We start from the raw sequence: 20,997 nt of genomic DNA, 5'->3' as shown, positions 1-20,997 counted from the left end.
CCAAACTATTAAACAATTCATAATTTAAGATCTACCTATAAATACATTTACATTTAAGAAATAATGCCAATCTTACACATTCTCATTGAGAATAGAAAAGAGAGAACAATTTCCAACTCATTGTATGAGATCAGCAAAACCTTAGTACTTAAATCTAACAAGGACATTATAAGAGAAAAATCACATATCAATTTTATTCATGAAACAGACGCAAAAAATTCCTAAACAAAATATTAGCAAAGCAGATCCAGCAATATATTAAAAGAATACAGCTCAACTAATTGGGATTTAGTTCAGGAATGCAAGGTTAGCTTAACATTCAAAAATCAATTAATGGCTATTGTAAACATTGTTAGGATCAACAAGTATATTTCACCACATTGATGACATAAAGGGTAAGTTCATGTGATTCTCTCAATAGTGCATAAAAACCACTCAATGAAATCCAACATACATACATGCTAAAAAAAATTCTTAGTGAACTACAAATAAAAGGGAACTTTCTTAAATGAGCAAAAAGTATCTTTATATATATACTGATAACTTATGTCCATACAAAACCTGAATATGAATGTTTATAGCAGTTTTATTAATATATTGAACCAATATATCCTTCAATAGGTGAATGGATAAACAAACCATGGTGCATCTATACAATAGAATATTATTCAATGATGAAAAGAAATGTGTGATCAAGCCACTAAAAGACATGAAGAAATCTTAAATGGGGGTGGGTGGGAGACTGAAAAAGGATGAAACTCCAGAGCAACTACAATGAGACAGTGTAGAGTACATCAAAACCACAAGGTTTTATCCTAAAGACTGACATTCTAGAAAAGAAAAACTTTAGAGAGTAAGAAGATTAGCAGTTGCTAAGGGCTGAAGGAAGTGGGGAGGGAAGAATAGGTAAAACACGGTATTTCTAGGGCAGTTAAATTATTCCATACAACAGTATAATGGTGGATGTATGACATACATTTGCCAAAATCCACAGAACTACATAACACACACTGAACTCTAATGTAAACTGGGGAATTTACTTAGTAATGTATCAATATTGGTTCAATTTTTTAACAAATGTACTACACCAAGGCAAAATGTTAATAATAGGGGAAACAGAAGATAAGGGGAAGGGAATACATGCGAACTCTGTACTTTCTGCCTGATTTTTCTTTAAACTTAAAACTTCTCTAAAAACCAAAGTCTATTTTTTTTAATCTACAGCAAACAGCATATTTTATGTTGAAAATAAACACTGAAAACTCTTAGACGAGGAAAAAGATAAGGATGTCAATTACCACCACTTAATTCAACACAGTAACTAGAGGTCCAGTGAAATAATAAGGCAAGAAAAAGAAAACAAATAAATACTTTGGAAAGGAATAAAACAAACTGCCATTACTTGCATAGGGTATGGTTGCAGAAAACTACAGAACACTGAAAGAAATTAAAGATAAATGGAAAGATATACTGTGTTCATGTACTGGAAGACTAAACATTGTGTAAAGATGTTAATCTTCTCTCAAGTTGATATGTTAATTCAGCGCAAATGCAATTAAAATCTGACAGGCTTTTTTAGTTTAGTTTTTGGTTTTTGGTGTATGTGGAAACTGACAAGCTGTTTCTAAAATTTATACAAAAATGTAAAGGGCCAGGAATAGCCATGACACTCATTGTAGAAGAAAAAATTACAAGGACTTGAGGTACTAAACATCAAGATTTTTTATAGAGTGATAGTAATTAGAACAATGTGGTACTGGCACAAGTATATATAACTTGACCAATGCAATAGAATATAGAAATGAGAATACAGAATACATATATGGATACTTAATTTTTAAGATTAAAAATTCTTCTAGAAGATAATAAAGTCACATTCTCATAACTTTAGCATGGGAAGATATCTGAAACAGGATGTACAATTATTAGTCATAAAGGAAAAGATCAACACAGTGTCACATGGCTGTTTATCATAAGGCACCAAGATAATCTGATACAGGTATCTACAAAAATATCCATAGAATTTTATAAATAATGGTGAATTATTAAACACTTACCAAATGAGATGGGGAAAATGATTACCACTATCACCACTTCTTTCCAACTTGAGAGCCTAGCTAGTACAATAAGGCAAGAAAAAGAAATAAAAGGCATATAAAATACTGGGAAGAAATAAAACTGTCAATATTTTCAGACAACATGATTGTATACATAGAAAATCAAAAATAATCTGTGGATCACCTATTTAATAAGTAAATTTAGCAAGATCTCAAAATATGAGCTCACTATTACAAAATCAGTTGCATTTCTATAAACTAGCAGAAACAGAAAATATAAGTGTAAGAGATACCATTTGTAGTAGTTTCAAAACATACTAAATGCCTAAGGATAAATTTAACAAGAGATATGTAATATCCTTACACTGAAAACCATAAATATAACTGAGAGGAATTTTAAAAGACAAATAAATGGAGAGAGAGTCCATATTCATGAACTAGAAGACTGTTTCTCACTATTGTAAAGACGTTAAGTACCCCCAGACAAATTGATCTGTGGTTGTAGCATGACCCCAATCATGTTTTTTTTTCTTCACAAAAACTGAAAAGTTGATTCTAAAATATATGGAAATGCAAAAAGCCAAGAAAAACCCAGGCAATCTATCTTTTCTCCCCCTCAAGGGGTAAGTGCAAATGCAGTCCCCCAGTACCACAAATTATGCAGTCAGGTTTCCTGCACTGGGGAAACTGCAGAGGTCAGCACAGCCAGAGTGCCGTGGGCGAGCCTCACCCAGGGAAAACCACCTTCATAATCATGGTGTCTCTGCTGCCAGTAAGTATTAAATCCAGGAAATATTAAAAAAAAGAGCTAAAGGACTTACACTGTAGATAAGACCTATCATACAGCCATAATAACATAAGCAAACTTAGTTAAGGGTGAGTAAAATTTTACAGTAATGTTTTAAAAATATTTAGATGAACAACTAACTATAGGTGAAAACAATTCATATTACATAATCCACAGGAAGATTTTACCCTGCATTCAGTATCAGGAAAAAGTGAATCCCGTAAGCTAAATAAACTGATACACTTTCTTTTATCAGAGAACTATGACTGTAGTCAATTTTGCTGCCCCTTGCAGGAAATGTAAAGTCTATTTAGTGCTCAAGTATAATAAGGAAGTAATCACAAATACTCCAAAATACATCTCTTTAAATAAAAAGCTTTCTTTAACATGCTTTTTATGTATTAGGTATTAAGTATGTAAAATTATTTTTAAGTATTCAATAAGCAAGTGACAAAGCTGTATGTTCAATGCTTTAAAACCATTCTTCTTTATTTGACAAAGAAGCAGGAGAAGCAGCTAATTCCAGAGCCAATGCCAGAACTTGGCTAGTTAAAAATTATTTGACAACTACTGAGAAATCAGAGATGTTTACCTGATCAAGCCCTTCCCCAGCTTTCCTAAGATTCTGTAGTTGATAAACTTCTAGGCTTTTTCCATTATCTTGACCACACAAATCAATTACAACACAGCCCTGGTCCTCAAAGGCATTGATTTGATGAAAAGTAACAAAAGGTTTACTATAGTACATCCTTGGAAGAAGCTGAAGGGGAAAACAAACAATGAAAAGACATTTTATTTTCATTTTTTTCCTTTAGGGAACAGATCCATCAAGCTCAAACTAAGAAGGTTCCAACCTTTTAAGTGACAGGTCTGATGAAAAGGTAGAATCTGGAATGTAGAAGCAAATATGCTTTGATTTAAGCACTGCTTGCTTAAGTGATCACATATTAATCAATGAACTTGGGCTATTTGATACAGACCAAGCAACTGTTAAAACTGACTTCAAAGTCCTCATGAAATAAGACCTGATGTTTTGAAGGATAAATAAACCCTAAACTCTTAACCACACAGTTAAACAGAAAATATTGCTATTAAGTAGTTTATGATAAGTGACTAATTCTCTGAAAAAGGCACTCTTTATTGAAGTGTAATTTTTTTGTAATGAAGTTAGGGTACAGCATATTTAGGATACTATCTCTTTACAGAGGTAAAAAGTAGACAAATATAATAGTGCTAGGAGCCAGGAGTATAGAAAGATATTTAACCAATGTGCTTTGGTAGGATTATCATATTTACATATCAGGAAGTCACAGAAGTCAACAATTAACATATCATTGCAGTAGTACAGAAGACCTCTGCATGGACAACATTCTCTTTAGCAAAAGTTATAATATGGAAAAATCCATGCTAAGATGCTAAGAGGGTTTCTTAGACTCTATTTTAATTAAATCAGATAACTAAAAGGATAAAGCCATTTCCTACAATTTTCTAATATGCAAAACTCATTGCCCTAATTAATAAGTAGCTAGCCCTACCTATGGAAGAAAGTAATTGCCTTAGTTAAGAATGTCATGCAGGTAATGCCCAGTGAAAATCAACTGTATGGAAAGTTGCCTTTGTAGCCAATAATTTTCATGATAAATATAGTCAGAACACTCCACCTGTCCAGTATGCTTATCCACCACATGAAACCGTGTGTTATACTGGGGTTCCCAGCTTATCGCATCTGAAAAGGCCTTTCCACGAATTATAGAAGTGATCATTTTCCACAGATTTATCTTTAAGGCTGTTCAATGAAGATTATGTAGTTTGTTGTCATTCCTAAAAGGTTCCAGCAAACAATAAAATGTTATTTGGCAAACTAAACTTGTCTGAAATAAGACAGTTATGAGGACTTGTCTGAATACCTGACCTACTAAACAAATGTCAGCCAGAAATTAAGTTTCCCAGCTTTGCAATCCTGTTGCCACATAAAAAAAAAAGGGAACTGCTTAGTTGGGTTAAATTCCCTCAGCTTGCTTTTTATCTTTTTTTAACTTTCTTTTTAAATTGTTTTGGTTTAGATACAAAAAGGCATGATATTAAAGTGTCGCTTATGATCTGGATCTTTATTCCTAATCCTTTTGCTATTTTATAGTCAGGATAAGGATCCAGGAGCAGATTTGCTATAAAGGGTATGAAGAAGATAAATATTCTGACACAAAACTGAAGGAATCTATACAGAATATGAATTTCCTCCCCAAAATAGACTTTTTCATATATGATTATCTGAAATTACCCAAAATTTTGAACTGTCCATTTTTTTTTTGGTATCATTAATCTACAATTACATGAAAGACATTATGTTTACTAGGCTCCCCCTTCACCAAGTCCCCCCCACATACCCCTTCACAGTCACTGTCCATCAGTGTAGTAAGATGCTGTAAAATCACTACTTGTCTTGAACTGTCCATTTTTTTATGGTTAAATGGTATTTTTTTATTAAGACTTTACTTTTTTATAGCCATTTTAGATACACAGAAAAACTAAAGGGAAAGTATAGAGATTTCCCATATACCTCTGTCCCTGCACATGGCACCACCTCCTCATCATCAACATCCCCGACTAGATCTGCTACAGCGACATTAAGGCAGTCCCCATTGCAACTTACCCCATCGCCAGGTCTTATCTCACCAAAGCTATGGTAGTAAGAAGGTTTCATCCCCTCTGCAGAGGCAATAGAACATATCACCTGGGCTCCGTGGATTGTCTCCCCAGAGTCTAACCTCTCTGGAGGAACTCGAATAACATTATAGCAAGAACCTGGAAAACAAAGTCCTGTCTTGTTTTATATACATTCTAGAATAAAAATGACCCTTGTATTTGTCAAGTAGGCAGAAATAGTTAAGAGATTATGAAATATGCATGGCACCTGTATTTCATGATGGGTTATTAGTGGGGTTGGGAAAATGGGTGACATAGGTGAAGGGAATTAAGAGATACAAACTTCCAGTTATAAGTCATGGTGATGATTTAATGCACAGCATAGGAAATATGGTCAATAATACTGTAATAACTTTGCATGGTGACAGTGACTAGACCTAATATGGTGAGCACTTCATCTTGTATATAAATGTCGCATCACTATGTTGTACACCAGAAACCAATATAATATTGTATGTCAACTATACTTCAATAAAAATAAATAAAAAACATAAAGAAGGGCTGGGAATTTTTTTAATACTAAATAAATGCTTATTGTAAGTCACTGAGTTTGGGGTTGTTACAAAATGTTTATATATATAGATAAATTTTATGGAAGTATTCAGCTAAAGTTTTGAAACAATGACACAGTAACCAACAGCTTATTGTATTTTAATGCCCTCAAATGTTTACCCTCTTGCTCCCTGAAGATGAGCTCAATCTTTACTTAATAGGAAAAGATAAGGTAGCAGTCTGGAATATCCTCAAATTCTGCTTTTCCCTCTTTACTCCCCAGTCCCAGCAACTACAGTCTCCATTTGCATCTATGCCGAACTACTTCCCTCTAGTCCTTTGGATCCCTGGAGTCACTTTGGATGCTATCTCATCCTCTCATCAGCATGCTTCCTACAGCTATTCATCTGACTGTTGCTTACTACTTCTTCAAGAATCAGCACAGGAATCCACTCCTCGATCAGCCTTCCCAGCGGTATTTGGTGGCCCTCCTCTACACCCTGATCATACCTTAGACAGCCACAGCACTGTACTATATTATAATCTCATTGTACTATAATTTTGTGCTTGTTCATCTGCTTCCCAATAGACTGGTGAGCTCTTCAAGGGCAGAAATGATACCTGATTCATCTTTGTGTCCTCAGTACCAAACAAGGACTCAGCATTTTAGTAGGTACACTATTAGGTAACTATTGATGGTTTAAGTGACAACATATGTTTGTTAAATCATTCAATGAGTAAACAAATATTGAGGTCATACTGAATTACCTTCCTGGTATTAGAACTGCCAGTGTAGGTCCTGAAAACCTTGGGTAACAGGATTTTACAACCACGAAGCTTCTTTTGGAACAAGATAACTGTACCATTCACTATTCATTGTTCAGCAGCTATTTAACTGAGTACCAACTATATTCCAGGCATTCTTCTTAAGTGTCCTAAATACTATATTCCAGACACTTGTATACAACATTGTAAAACAAAGAGCTCGTCTTGTATAAAGTTCAAATTGTAATAAATCATACAATAAGTAAAAATAAAATGCATCAGATGACAGTAAGAACTATAATGGAAAATAAGCTAGGGAACAGGGGCTGGAAGTGAGTGTATGAGGATGGGAACTACTGTTTGCATTTTTAAATATGGCAGTCTGGGAAGCCTTCGTTAAGATGGTGATGTGTGAGTAAAGACCTGAAGTTGGTGAGGAAGACAGCCTTCAGGACATCTAGGAGAAACACATTGCAAAGATTCTCAGCCAAGAGTTAAGTTGGAGTGTTTAAATAACAGCAAGGAGGCCAGTGTGGCCCTGCCACAGTAAGCAAGGAGAGGTCTGGGAGATGAGGTGGGGTGGGTTAAGAGCATAAATAGCTGACATGCTGAGAATAAACTGAAGGGAGGCATGGGCAGATACAAGGAGACTAGGAAGGAAGGGGTTGTACCGATGCCGGTGGTAAAGCCTGGCAGCTCAAATCAAAGTGGTGACAGTGGGGGTGACGTGAGGGGGTTGGGTTTGGAATATATTCTGAAGGCATTGCTGAAATCACTTTTTAAGTAATTGGATGTGGATGTAAGAAACTGATGTGAAGGGTGATTTTGAAGTCACCATCCTGACCAGCCACAGGGAAGGAGTGGCCATCAGCGGAGATGGGGAATATTTAAGCAGAGAAGGTTTGGGGAAAAGATCAGGAGTTTGGTTTTAGACAAGTTAATTTTGTAATGCCTATTAGACATTCTAGTAAAAACACTGGGTAAGCAAATGGATAAAAATACTGGGGAGGTCTACGCTGGGGATAAAGATGTGTGTTCAGAAGCCACTGTAAAGTAATAAAAGACAAGCTCTCTAGTCCAACAGTGCCATATTACTGTCTAACAGATTACATATCTTAAGTTAGTACTAAAAATTAGTTTGTTTAAAGTTAGAGGATTTTTGTTAATTTTAAAAAGGCTTTTAAAAAGATCTAGGAAACAAAAGCTTTTTACTTCATAAAGGCAGAAATTACTAGCAAGCACTCTATTAGGAGAATCATTAAATTTTCCCCAAATGCATCCTAGGTAGTCTATCTCCCTGCAGTTACATGTACATTTGCATTTCAGTTTAAAAACTCCTCACTGAACCAAATAAGAGAAAAGAACTAGAAAAGGCAACCTACTGTATGAGAGACTATATTTGCAAGTGATACATCTGATATGGGGCTAATATCCATATTATATAAAGAATACAAAACAAATAATCTGACATAAAAATGGACAAAGGACCTGAGGAGACATACGGTACAGATGGCCAGCAGACATATGAGAAGATGCTCTACATCACTAATCATCAGGGAAATGCAAATCAAATCACAATGAGTTACTGCCTCACTCCATTCAGACTGGCTCCCATCAACAAGACAAGAAATAACAAGTAACAAATGTTGGTGAGGATGTGGAAAAAAGGGAACCCTCGTACATCGCTAGTGGGATTGTAAATTTTGTACAGCCAATGTGGAAAACATTGTGGGGGTTCCTCAAAAAACTAAAAATAGAAATACCATATGACCCAGGAATTCCACTTCTGGGAATTTACCCAAAGAAAACAAAAACCTAATTTGAAAAGATACACGCACCCCTATGTTAATCACAGCATTATTTATAATAGCCAAGATCTGGTGGCAAACCAAATGTCCATCAACAGATGAATGGATAGAGAAGACATGGTACCTATACACAATGGAGTATCACTCAACCATAAAAAAGAATGAAATCTTGCTGTTTGTGACATCATGGATGGACCTAGAGGGTACTGATGTTAAGTGAAAAAAGAAAGACAAATACTGTACGATTTCACTCATGTGTGGAGTCTAAAAAACAAATGAGCAAGATTAATGATAACAAAATTAAAAAATTAAAAAACAAAAAAACAAAAACAAATGAACAAACAAAACAAACTCACAGACATAAAGAACAGACTGGTGGGTGCCATAGGGGAAGGGTGGGGGATGAAATAGGTGAAGGAGGAAAAATTAGAATATTTGATACCCTGATCTGGGTGATGGTTACATGAGTATATACACATGTCAAAATTCATCAAGCTATACATTACATATGTGCATGTTATTGTTATGTACCTCAATATAAAAAATAATAAAGAATAATTTCCAGTCTCAGCAATTGGATTAAGTGATGATTATTCAATGCAGTAAATTTGAACACTGTTAGTTAATGAACTGTTCTAACAGCAAGTCTTGAAGACACCCAGGGAAACACCCCGCAGGGAAATGCCCAGAGTAATAATCTGCCCAATACTGTGAGCCTAATTTTGGGAGACTCTTCAGGACCTTGTATAAACAAACAACTTAAAGCAAAGTAACAAGGACAGCCTCTGATGATTGGTAGTGGGGTTCTCAAAGATCCAGGGGCCACTTGCACAAAAATCACCTAGGACCTTGTTAGAATGCACCAAGATAAATGTTGAGGGGGCCATTAAAGTGGAGATTCTTGGCCCCTTTCAGTTCTACTGAACCAGAACCTCTGAAGATGAGGCCCAGTAATCTGCACTGCTAGGAAGCACTGCAGATGATTTGTAGGTACACTAAAGGCTTAGAATCACTGATCTGGTAACTACTTTAGAATATATAATTCAGAATAAACTGTATTTCTCACATTATAAACTAGTTACAAACTTACCTAATCATTAGTAGTTAATTTATTAAGAAATGGATTATTTTAATAATTAAAAAAGATGGATGGACAAAAAATCTGAATCAGTTTACCCATTTGCTGAAAAATTTTACTTAAGAGGATGTTTGTTGTTTTCTATAACAACTTTGAAGACTAAATCCCTACTTAATATTAGGTAATAAAGAAGAGGAGAGAGAGCTAGGTGATGAAGTTTCCAGGGTGCTCTATCTCTACTTGAGCCAGTAAAAAACAAACCTGCAGTATTCATCTGCATATACACTCACATACGTAAATACAGAGAGGTGAGATGAAGACCTCACAAAGTCATTACTCACCAAAGGTATGCATTAACCTACACAAAAGCTTCACAGGTTATAGATGAAAGACTGATAGCTAAGACAGAGATATTTAAAGCTCATACTTACACATTACTTTTCAGAGAGGGACATGTACCCAGGCTTAGGAACATGAATTTTCATGCCCTACGAGTTTTCTATACTCAGTGATGAACAGCTAAGATGGTCTAATAGAGTGACTAATAGTAAGCCATTAGGTGTGACTTGGGGTTGGTACCAAGTCTGGTCTCAGACACTTAAAAGGTTGTTTAATCAAGTATCTTAAACCTTCTCAAGGTTAACTGCCGCTGCCTATAAAATAGGGGTAACAGTAGTACCTCTCTCAGAGAGTTGTTACAAGGGTTAATGAGAAAATACATGGAAAAATGCTTAATACCAGCACATACTAGGCTCTCAGTAAATGTTAGCTACCAGTATTAGCTATTAGAACTCTCGGGAGCAGATGGGTAGGCAGCCAGGAAGTATGCGGATGACTGGGAAGAGATGCAACCACACGATACCCTTGGCTTACTCTGTCGTGTACAGTCCATGATAAAAAGAAGCTGCTTCCACTGTTCTCCATGTAAGAACTTGTTCGTTATGCTTCAGGAGATTGGAGACTGACGAGAATTAGGCTTGTGGTTGATTAATGATTGTGCATTGAGTCCCCTATACAGCATTTTATAGTTGTTAACAACCATTTGATCAATAAATATGAGAGATACCCTCTCAAAAAAAAAATAAATAATAATAATTACAAAAAATAATACAGAAGAATTAAAATTGATGAGTATGACAAATAAATAAGTAAAATAACAATGTAACAGAGAATGTGATCTGTGAATATAATCAAAATAAATTAGGACTTAATTTGTAAAAATAAAAAAAATAATAAGCTGCTTCCATGTGCCAGACAGTGAACTGCCCCGTATTTGTTTTCTGCAGCATTCTAAATTTCCTTTACTTACAATCTTAAAAATTCAAGTTTAAGAAATACACACTGAGAATCCCTACCGTCGTACTGGAGAGACCCCATCGGAGTTCCCGTTCCTCCCCCCGTCTCCACTGAGGCTACGCAGGTCCCGACCTGCCCGTGGCCCGGGGTGGCCATCCGCCTCAAGAAGCCAGCAGAGGGTTTGTCTTCTGGGAAGACAAAGTCATCATCTACTCTGAAAAAGCCTCCTACCTCAGCGGCTTTGGCATCTTCCAGGAAAGGGAGGGCAGGGGGTGAGGCCTCCTGCGTCTGGGCTTTCAGTTGAGGTAGAAAGAGAAGAGAGCAGCTGTAGCAAGAGGCCCCAGAGGGGGATGCAGTGACCCCCAGAACTTGCCACTGTTGACCCACCCCGGGCTTCATGACAGTCCTAGTGGTGGATTCCTTTGTGATACAGTAACTATGACTTCCAAAAAAAAAAAAAAATTCCCCATGATGCTTGTGAGCCAAAAGCACAGTGAAACTTGGGTCGTGCTAAAAATGTAACACAGAAAACTAGCTGCTAAGCATAGGTGCAAAAGTACCGCAGAGCATACTTAATGCTAAATTACGTGCTTTAAGTTGAGTAATGCCACTTTGGAGATTTCTTTCCGACCTTGCAAATGCAGTTTCCTATGTTTCCATCTTAACCATAAGGAACCCTAGGAAGACAGTTAACTCCCAATTATTTTAAAAAGATCTCCCTCCCAACTTTACCATGCGGCCCATAGGAGTTGCCCATGTTGAATGTGGTTCCATCTGGGTCATAATGAGGATGTGCAGTTGCACCACTCACAGTGATGAATTTGCTCCAGTTGACCTACAAGTGCAAGACCATCAGAGACATTTACTCTCTACTCAGATGCAGAGACAGTAGGGATGTGTCAATTACATTTAAAATAAGATATGAAAACTACAGTCTGAGTAAGCCCTAATATCTCACCTTTGAGAAATCATAATTACTTTTGCTACTAAAGAAAAAGCACATAAGGAATATAGTCAAAATATTTTAACAACTTGGTATGGTGATAGCTGGTACCTAGAATTATCATGTATATAAATGTTGAATCACTATGTTGTACACCTGAAACTAATGTAATGTAATACTGTGTGTCAACTACCCTTCAATAAAAAATAATTATCCAGAAAAAAAAAAAAAGAAAATGCATCCCATATCTGATAAGACAAAAGAAAATTTGAAAATTACTTTTAAAAATTTTGCTTTTGAAATTATTTGCCAATAAATAATTTTACTGTGGTGTCTCAGAAAAAAAAAACAGAAAGAAAAAGCAACTAAGACCAAAAACAAAACAAAAAAACCACTAATACCAACAACAGAAAAATGATTATCCAGTAAGGATATTTTTTTGCCCAAGATTACAGAGTTCAAAAGAATAAGAATGAAACTCTGGTCTAAAGTTTTATTTTATTTTTAATTAAGGTGTTAATAAGCGAAGACAGCAGGGCCTAGACAATCTCCAGCCCAGTTCTACCTGTAACCTGGAAGAACTTAACTGGCCAAGTAAATCTGTTCTACTATTTCTCTTTTACCACAGCATTCAGATATTAGGGCTCAGGAAGCAGAAGTCCAGAATTTCTTTAAAGAAAACCAACCCCACAGGCCATTCTAACCAGGACAGAGGTGCACAATGACCTCAATCAGTGGGTAACTCTCTTTTTTCTCTGGTTAAGGGGAAAATGTCTTCTTTAGATATCTACTACTCTAAAAAGTATTCTGAATGGAAAAAAATTTTAGGGCCTATTTTATTCATTTTTAGCCTATACCTTACCTTTTCTGTTTTTTCCAGGGTTTCAATGTCCACTTTATTCATAAAGTTGGTCTCAGTACTAATGTAGTAATCACCCTTGTACCGCACATAATTGACATTGGTGTTGTCTGTCATTGCTGAAACAAACCCCAGAGTTATTTAAAAACACTGTAACTTACTGTGGCAGACTCTAAGCACACTGTCAGAGGGAGAATGCAGTTTAAACATCCTCTCATGCCAAAAAATACATTAATTTCAAGATTTATACTTATACAGATTGCCATATTTCATAATAATTTAAATAATTATCACTATCACCTGCAAATTCTGGGTATATTAGAGGCTGCTTACCAGGCGGCTCAAACTTTGACATGAAACGCTCAAAAACATTCTTGCATGGGTCAGGAAGAGCCAGTGTGCCAAATTCTGAGATCACAATTCGATCATGAACACTGTTGGCCTTATATGTATCACTCTGTAGAAACTTGCTCCTGTATGTCACAGTGCCCTTCTCCATTCTGAATTGGTAAAGCAAAGCCATTCTGTCAAACCGGTGATTATACCTTCAAATTGGAGCAAAAATAGAAAAACAAGTATTAGTAAGAAAAGCATGGGGTCAAAATGAGAGATTTCAAACTTAAACAAGATCGAGATAGGTTTCCAGTACAACCTGACCATCCAGAGAACTTGAAATTAGGAAGTGATAACTTTTGAGTACATACTGGACTACAACAGGAAAAGCAACTTACATTCTCCTGATTCTCATACCCTGTCAAAAAGCTCACACTTTAGAGAGCTAAAGAAAAACCTTATGGTGACTTCTAAGTTCGTTCCAATCTTTACCCTGTAGGCAGAAGAACAGCACGAGAGGATATGGGATGCTTGACATTTCCCAAATTAAAATGGGTTCCTAAGATTTTAGAAATAGTTATCTTCATATTTAATATGTATTACATCTTCCATTTACTTTTAAAATTTTCAAATTTATCAAAATTATGTCAAAGTAATCAAATAGGATGACTGTCCTTACTGGATCATCATTTACGTCCATCTGCTCACACTAGAATGAATGACAGAACATCGAAAACCTGTAAGGTAATATTTGTGGCTTTACCTTTAAAAGGGCCTACATCATATAGCCTTTTCTTCTCATATCCTTGACAGACTGAATGCTTAATATCTTCAGCATGGAAAAGCAAGGCTAACAAATCATTGTTTTACAAGGCAATGTCCCTTCTAGAGGGTATTATGCTAAGTGAAATAAGGTAGGCAGAGAAAGACAAATACCGTATGATTTCACTTATTTGTGGGATATAAAAGCAAAACAAAACAAAATGAATGAAAGAACAGTAGACTCACAGACACTGAGAACTGGCTGGTGGTTACCACAGGGGAGGAGTTGGGGTGAGTGGGCGGGGAGGGGGAGAGTGATAAAGGGGCACAAAAATTCTCAATCATAATGTAAGTTGGCCACAGGGATGGTAGTACAGCACAGAGAATACAGCCAATGATTCTGTAACATTTTCCTATGCTGACAGTAACCGCACTTGTGGGAGTAAGGATTTAACAATGTGGGTAACTGCTGAACCACTGTGTTGTATATTTGAAGCCAATACAAGACTGTGTAACAATGATACTTCAATTTTTTAAAAAAGGTAATGGTCCTGAAAGCAGGGACTCAAAACAGATATTTGCACACCCATGTTTATAGCAGCATTATTTACCACCCACCAAAAAGTGGAAGCAACCCAAGTGCCCATCAATTGATGAAGGGATAAACACAATGTTTACATACAATAGAATATTATTCAGCCTTAAGAAGGAAATCCTGTCACATGCTACAACATGAACATTAAGGATATGCTAAATGAAATAAGCCAGTCAAAAAAAGACAAACACTGTATAACAGCATTTACACGAGGTATCTAATAAGTCACTCAAAGAAACAGAAAGTAGAATTGGGCTACTAAGGGCTAGAGGGGCCATTGGGGAACTTTTGTTTAATGGGTATAGAGTTTCAGTTTTGCAAGATGAAAAAGTTCTGAGGATCTATTTCACAGCTATGTGAATAAACTTAACACTGACCTGTACATTTAAAAATGGTTGAGATGGCAAATTTTATGGGTTTTTTTTACCACAGTAAAAAAAAGGCCTACTTTTTCCAGTGATTTGAGATGCCATCTGTGCCATAAACTAAATTTCCGTAAACTGTTGGGTCTATTTCTGGGCTTTCTATTCTGTATCAACTGACTGTCTATTCGTGCACCACTATCACTATTAATTATAAAGGCTTTATAGTACATCTCAATGTTTGGAAGGGCTAGTCCTCCCACTGAAAGTTGTTGTCTAGTGTTTTCTTCACTATTATTACATGTTTGTTTTTCTAAATGAACTGTAGTGTCGATTTTACCATCCTTAAAGAACCTTTGGGAATTCTATTAAGATTGTATTAAATTTGGTGTTGAATTCTCCTATTCAAGACCAGAAGATGTCTTCCTATCTGCTTAATTGTGTCATCCAGGAGTGTTTTAAAGTTTGCACATTTTTTGTTAAGTTCATTGGTAAGTATTTAACCTTCTTTGTTGACACTGTAAATGAGATTCTTTTCTACTGTTACATTACCTAACTGGTAATTTTTCCTATATATGAGGGCTATTGATTTCATCATGCTGTTACATCCTGTCACCTTGTATTGACTTATAGTTTTGTCATTGATTCTCTGGTTTTCCAAGGTTACTACAATTGTCTGCAAAAAGAGATAGTTTAACTAATCCTTGGGCCTCTGATCAATTTCTTTAGTCTAATTGCATTGGTTACATCTGTTGAACTACAGTGGAAATACTGACCATCTTTTTCTTGTTCCTGACTTAGAAAAAATACTTGTAGTGTTTCCCCATTTAGCATTACTGATTTAAGGACTAAGATTAATATATATGAATGTGTATACAGACACACATGTATTATGTATGCATGCATATATATACATATACAAATATATATGAATATAAATATATGTATGCATGTATATATACATTGTACATATACACACAACGGAATATTATTCAGCCATTAAAAGGAAATCTTTACTATTTGTGGCAATATGGATAGACCTGAGGGCATTATGCTAAGTAAACAAGTCAGACAGAGAAAGATAAATACCATATGATCTCACTTAATTGTGGAATCTAAAAAAAAAACCCTGAACTTGTAGATAGAGAGAAGACTGGCTGTCATAAGTAGGTGTGGGTGGTGGGAGTGAGCAAAATGGGTCAAGGGGGTCAAAAGATACAAACTTCCAGTTATGAAATAAATACGCCATAAGGATGTATTGTCAGCATGGTGAGTACAGTTATGTTCCTGGTAGATACAGAAAAGTGATGCACTAAAGAGTTACTGGTTTTTTTTCATTTATTTACATATATTTATTGAGTGCTATTTAAGGGCAGAGCATTGTCTGAGGTGTCAGGGATAAGAGGTGAATAAGAGAAAGTCCCTGCCCTATGGAATTTACACTCTAGTGGGGGAATACAGTTAATAAATAAACAAGCAAAAAATAGTAGACATTGACAGTGCTGTGGACAATTACATAGGTAATATAGTAAACAATCACATTTTAGATTGGGAGGTCAGAGGGCTTAAAGGATATGAGATCCAAGCTGGTATCTGCATGACAAGAATCACACTTGGGGAGACAGATGGGAGAACCAATGCCAAGACCCCCTGAAAAAGTAAGTGGTGCCTGGTTTGAGGAACTGAAAGAGCCACTGCGTCTGGGAAGTACTGGGTAAGGGAGTGGTGTGAGGTGAAGACACTGCTGCGTCCTAAAGGAACTTGTGGTGAAATGGAGCTCGGAAGTCACAGACAGTTCCTGACACTTCTCTTTTGGCCTAAACCTTTACAGGGCTTCAAATTCGTAATACTCTGCAGGGAAGAAAAGTCAGAACTTTTCAAAAGAATTAGGTTTTTTTTTTCTATAGACTACATTTTCCTTACCTGTCATCAAAGAGACTGTTATCAATCAAAGGGACTGTAATCATGGCAGTATTAGCCTCGGATGGGAAGCAGATATTAATGCATATTCCAGAGAACCAGTCCTTGCTAAGAAATCCAAATTGTTCCCCAAAATCAAGACTTACTTGTCCTTCCCAAACTCAAATTTCCCAGGTCCAATTCGAAGCAGAGAACCATTGAGCCACTTAGGGAGATGTCCTTGGACTTGAGCAGAGGTCCACAGAGTCTCCTGCACTGTGGCCAGTAGTGGTGCAATACATGGAAGATTCTGTCGCTTACTAAAGATGGCTTTTTTCTGATGAGTGTTTTCTGTGTACTTCTTCAAAACTGTAAAGAGGAAATAAAAAATGCAAAAAATTATACCCATTTTGTATAAACATGCCTGCTTTTTCATAGACAGTAATTGTATCTACTGCTAAGGGAAATGTAAAGCTAACACCAAACATAGCTTCCAGATTCCTCTCTCTCCTTCCTCATTCTCAGACCATCACCCTCTGGTTCTCCATTTTTGAACCACAATCCTTTTTATATTTTTGCAGTACAAACCTGCCTAAGAATTAATTCAGGACTTTAATTACTATTATCATTTCTCATACTTGAATAATGCTCATCTTTTCAGAAGACTGACTCTATCTATGCTAAGCCTAGATAGCAACTTCATTGTTATGATAAAAATAACCACCATTCAATATATTTAAACTTGACCTCAATACTTTAAACACACTAGAATGTGATACCAAAAGTTTCATAGTGATTTACAGGAAATTGCCAAGACTGACAATTTAATTTCTTCTGTTTTAATGGCATACACATGAATGTACATGGCATTTTCTGAAAGGGAGTCATAAATTAAGTTCTGCAGTGGCACCTGGTCTGAAATTACTTAAGAGTTCAAAAGCCTCAAGAAGAATAAAATCATAATTACATAATAAAGAGCTAAAAATTGTCCCTATTATTTCATACTAATTTTGTGTTAACAAGGCAGAGGGTGGTCAAATATATAATTAACTAGATACTATAAAATAGTCCTTCATTTCAAAAAATTTTAATAGCGATATAGAAGTCTAAACTGGAAAAACATATAGTGATATTATTCCTCTGAAGAAGTGAGATTTACATTCTTCTGGCAGAGTGGTTTGTATTATATCTATCACCCCATTTCATTTAAATCTTTCAAAAATTCAGTTTAGAGCACAAGACTTCCTACTTTCCTGTATGTAACAATTCAGTCAAACCCAACTATTTCCTGATTTCCCAAATTAAATTCACTTCTACCCTGAATGCCCTGCCTACTTAATCTATCCCTAAGAAAACTGTTCAAAGTGTATCTCAAATGCTAATCCTTTTAACAGGCAGTGCAGTGTAATATTTAGGAACAGGGACCAGGCTCTGCCTAGCTGCAGATTTCTTGAGTTCAAATCTTGGCCTGCCATTTTCCAAATAAATAGCCTTGAGCATGACAATTAACCTCTCTGTGCTGTATTACCTCCTTTCTAAAACGAGTATAATTATTATTGTTCTTAAGACTCTTATATTGTCATTTATAAGTAACAAATGAGTTTGGTTATGTAAAGTTCCTAGAACACAGTAAATACTAAAAAAGTGAGCCAGTATTATTTATGTAGTTTTTAATAATCCAACAAGATGTAAGGTCTTCTTTCTTTGAATTATTTAATCGTTCTACAAAGTAGTAGGCGTTACATTAGATCCCTGATGTAAAGGAACTCACTGCCTAGCAAACAAACATACAAACAGATCATTTCTACTGTGATCGGGGTTGTTGGACACATTACTGATCACTCTGAGCCTCAAGTTTCTCAGTGATGAGGTAGGGATAAAAGGAGGATAATACTTCCATTCATGTCCATAATCATAACCCAGTATAATAGTAGCTAACTTCCAAACGTTGATTCCCGTGGCTCCTCTCCCCCTTGTCACCTAATGAATACACGTGTTCCTAAGGACTAACCTTGGATCTGTACTCATTAATCTCAGCACCCTTCCTTGGTAATCTCTTAGTCCCATAATTTCACCATTACTTCTTGCAGGTGACTCTCAATATGTCCAAAGAGAATTCTTCATTGTCTCCCTTCAAAATCTCTGTGGGCCCTGAATTCATCTTTCTTTGCTGTCCCCACATTCACAAATTAAATTCTGCTAACTAGACCCACAGGGCTAGGAAGAGGATGCTCAGGGGCTGACAGAGGGCAGCCAGGATGCCTCACTAGGGATCACAAGTTTGCAAGGGTACCTGGGGCAAATCCTCTGTAAAGATTTTTACCAGTGCACCAATCCTGAGAAGCGCCCCACCTCCCCCATTTTCCTGCTGGCCCAGACCTATCCACATCAGCTCTGATGCTTCAACTCTTGCCATCAGTCCCTTCCTTCCTACTGTCCCAGCTTAGGCCCCCACAACTTTGTAATGGGTCTGATCAGAAGGAGAAACTAGACAGAGTAGCCAGAGATTCCTAACTGGTGGCTTCTTGGTCCCTTCAGCCCCTGGGATGGCCAAAGACCCCAGGTCAATCGCTCCCAGCTCTAAGCAGCTCATCTGGACTCCAGCCACCACCCAATCTACTCTAATAGCTAGGAAGGACTGTTACTCAATTAATCTCCTAAGTACAGACGTGACTGTATCATGTATTCCTCCAAAAAACCTTCACAAATGACTCCCCACTGTCTACCAAGTAAACTCTAAACTGCTTGGCCAGGTACAGATGAAGGCCCTGAATTCTCACACCGCCCCACTCATCCAGTCCAGCCACTCACTAATGCCTTCTGCCCCAGACAAACTGGGCCACTCCGCAATCTCTTCTCCTTATCTAACATACCCTTCTCTTCACTATGATATTTCCCACCTCCTTCAGATAAAACCACTTCCCTACTCATCCTTCACGATCCAGTACCCATGTCACCCACTTCCTGACACAACACTCCCATTTCCTATAGCAAGAACTGATTCTCCTTAGCTTGAACTCACACAGCAAATGTTTAGCTCTCTATGGCACTTATTCTGTGTTGTTAAATAAATATGAATATACTTTGTAAGGTCTACTGCCAGTACTCCCTGAGTATGGGGTCTTGGTTTTTGTCCCACCCCAGTACTTACCACACTGCCTTGCATACTGCAAACACTGAATTATTGAATTAAATAATTGTAAAGTGTAGACTATGTAGTTAAATAGACTCAGTATGATTTTTGATAGCTCTAATGAACCAATTTCAAGAATAAAATGATGTGACAAAATGAGCTGTAATAAAAAGCTACAAAACAGTAAGCAAAAAAAAAAAAACCAGAGGCTCTAAGGCAGTCCTCCAGAACACAAATGGAACCAAACACGTACATTGGAATGTGCAGCAGTGATTCTTGTTTGACGAAGGTCTGAACAGTGAATGTTTTTCCTATTGCAGCTCCAAGAGAATCCCTAAACCCTGAATCCCACCCTACATGTTGTACAAGATACACAAGTAGAAAGGCTGTCTCCCTGACAACAAGTAAACAAATCCTGACTCAGTCTTCTTCAGCTCCCAGCTCTGCAGTCTAGCTGCCTGTATATCTGCTCCACACAGAGCAGAAACCTTCAGAAGCCCCCAGTGCTCTTCAGGAAAGAGGCACAGAACTCTTAAGTCCAGACTGGTGGAGGAGGAAGAGGAGGAGGGAGAGGGACAAATCCCTTACCTGGGATCCGCTGCATTAGAACAGAAAGGCAGCCCACTGCAGTGGCCGGAAGATTGCTGACAAAATGGAGAAAGATTTGAAAGAACATTTTTGTATTGAGCTCAGCAGCAGCAGATCTGTGATTTCCAAACCCTCACACTCACTGGCAGCAACACTCACTTCCTGTCTGTCCCTGGCTCCCTGACAGAACAGGAGGGAGTGGGGCAGGCAGTGAAAGGCCAGGGTCTGCAAAGTGCAATCCCTATTGGTCTTATTTCCAGGACAAGTATTCCAACAACCTATCTATACTGAGGAGCTGTTTGAAAAACTGAAATTGGATCAGTAGTGTCTCCCTCCAATCTGTTCTCACACTAACAATTAACTCAAGTTGATCCTGGTATCCATTTCATTTCATAACTCTCCTCCTCTAGAAGAGTCAGATCTCCTATTTCCTTACAGAATAAAGTCTAGATTTAGTCTTTCAACAGAGCACTCAACAATCTGGCCACAACCTAGCTTTCATCCTTTTTCTGCTTTTCTAGCCTTTCACTAGCATTT

General features: G+C 36.9%; 1 protein-coding gene and 1 non-coding gene across 2 annotated transcripts in view; both read right to left on the bottom strand.

Annotated features, from left to right (window-relative positions):
- Positions 1 to 20,632, bottom strand: part of BCO2 (beta-carotene oxygenase 2) — a 29,763-nt gene extending 9,131 nt beyond the window's left edge. The window contains 9 exon segments of the mRNA XM_057490420.1: positions 3,437 to 3,604; positions 4,506 to 4,627; positions 4,630 to 4,665; positions 5,518 to 5,646; positions 11,719 to 11,821; positions 12,792 to 12,907; positions 13,122 to 13,333; positions 16,907 to 17,108; positions 20,461 to 20,632. Of these exon segments, the coding sequence (XP_057346403.1) occupies positions 3,437 to 3,604; positions 4,506 to 4,627; positions 4,630 to 4,665; positions 5,518 to 5,646; positions 11,719 to 11,821; positions 12,792 to 12,907; positions 13,122 to 13,333; positions 16,907 to 17,108; positions 20,461 to 20,548 (1,176 nt within the window). The 5' untranslated portion in view covers positions 20,549 to 20,632.
- Positions 2,676 to 2,837, bottom strand: LOC118929703 (U1 spliceosomal RNA). The gene has a single exon (XR_005031705.1). It is a non-coding gene; the product is annotated as a U1 spliceosomal RNA (small nuclear RNA).
- Positions 20,633 to 20,997: the final 365 nt, after the last annotated feature.

This window comes from Manis pentadactyla, chromosome 13, assembly GCF_030020395.1.
Source record: "Manis pentadactyla isolate mManPen7 chromosome 13, mManPen7.hap1, whole genome shotgun sequence".
Lineage (NCBI taxonomy): Eukaryota > Metazoa > Chordata > Mammalia > Pholidota > Manidae > Manis > Manis pentadactyla.
The sequence above is the reverse complement of the archived record's forward strand: the minus strand, read 5'-3'. Positions and strand labels throughout refer to the sequence as shown.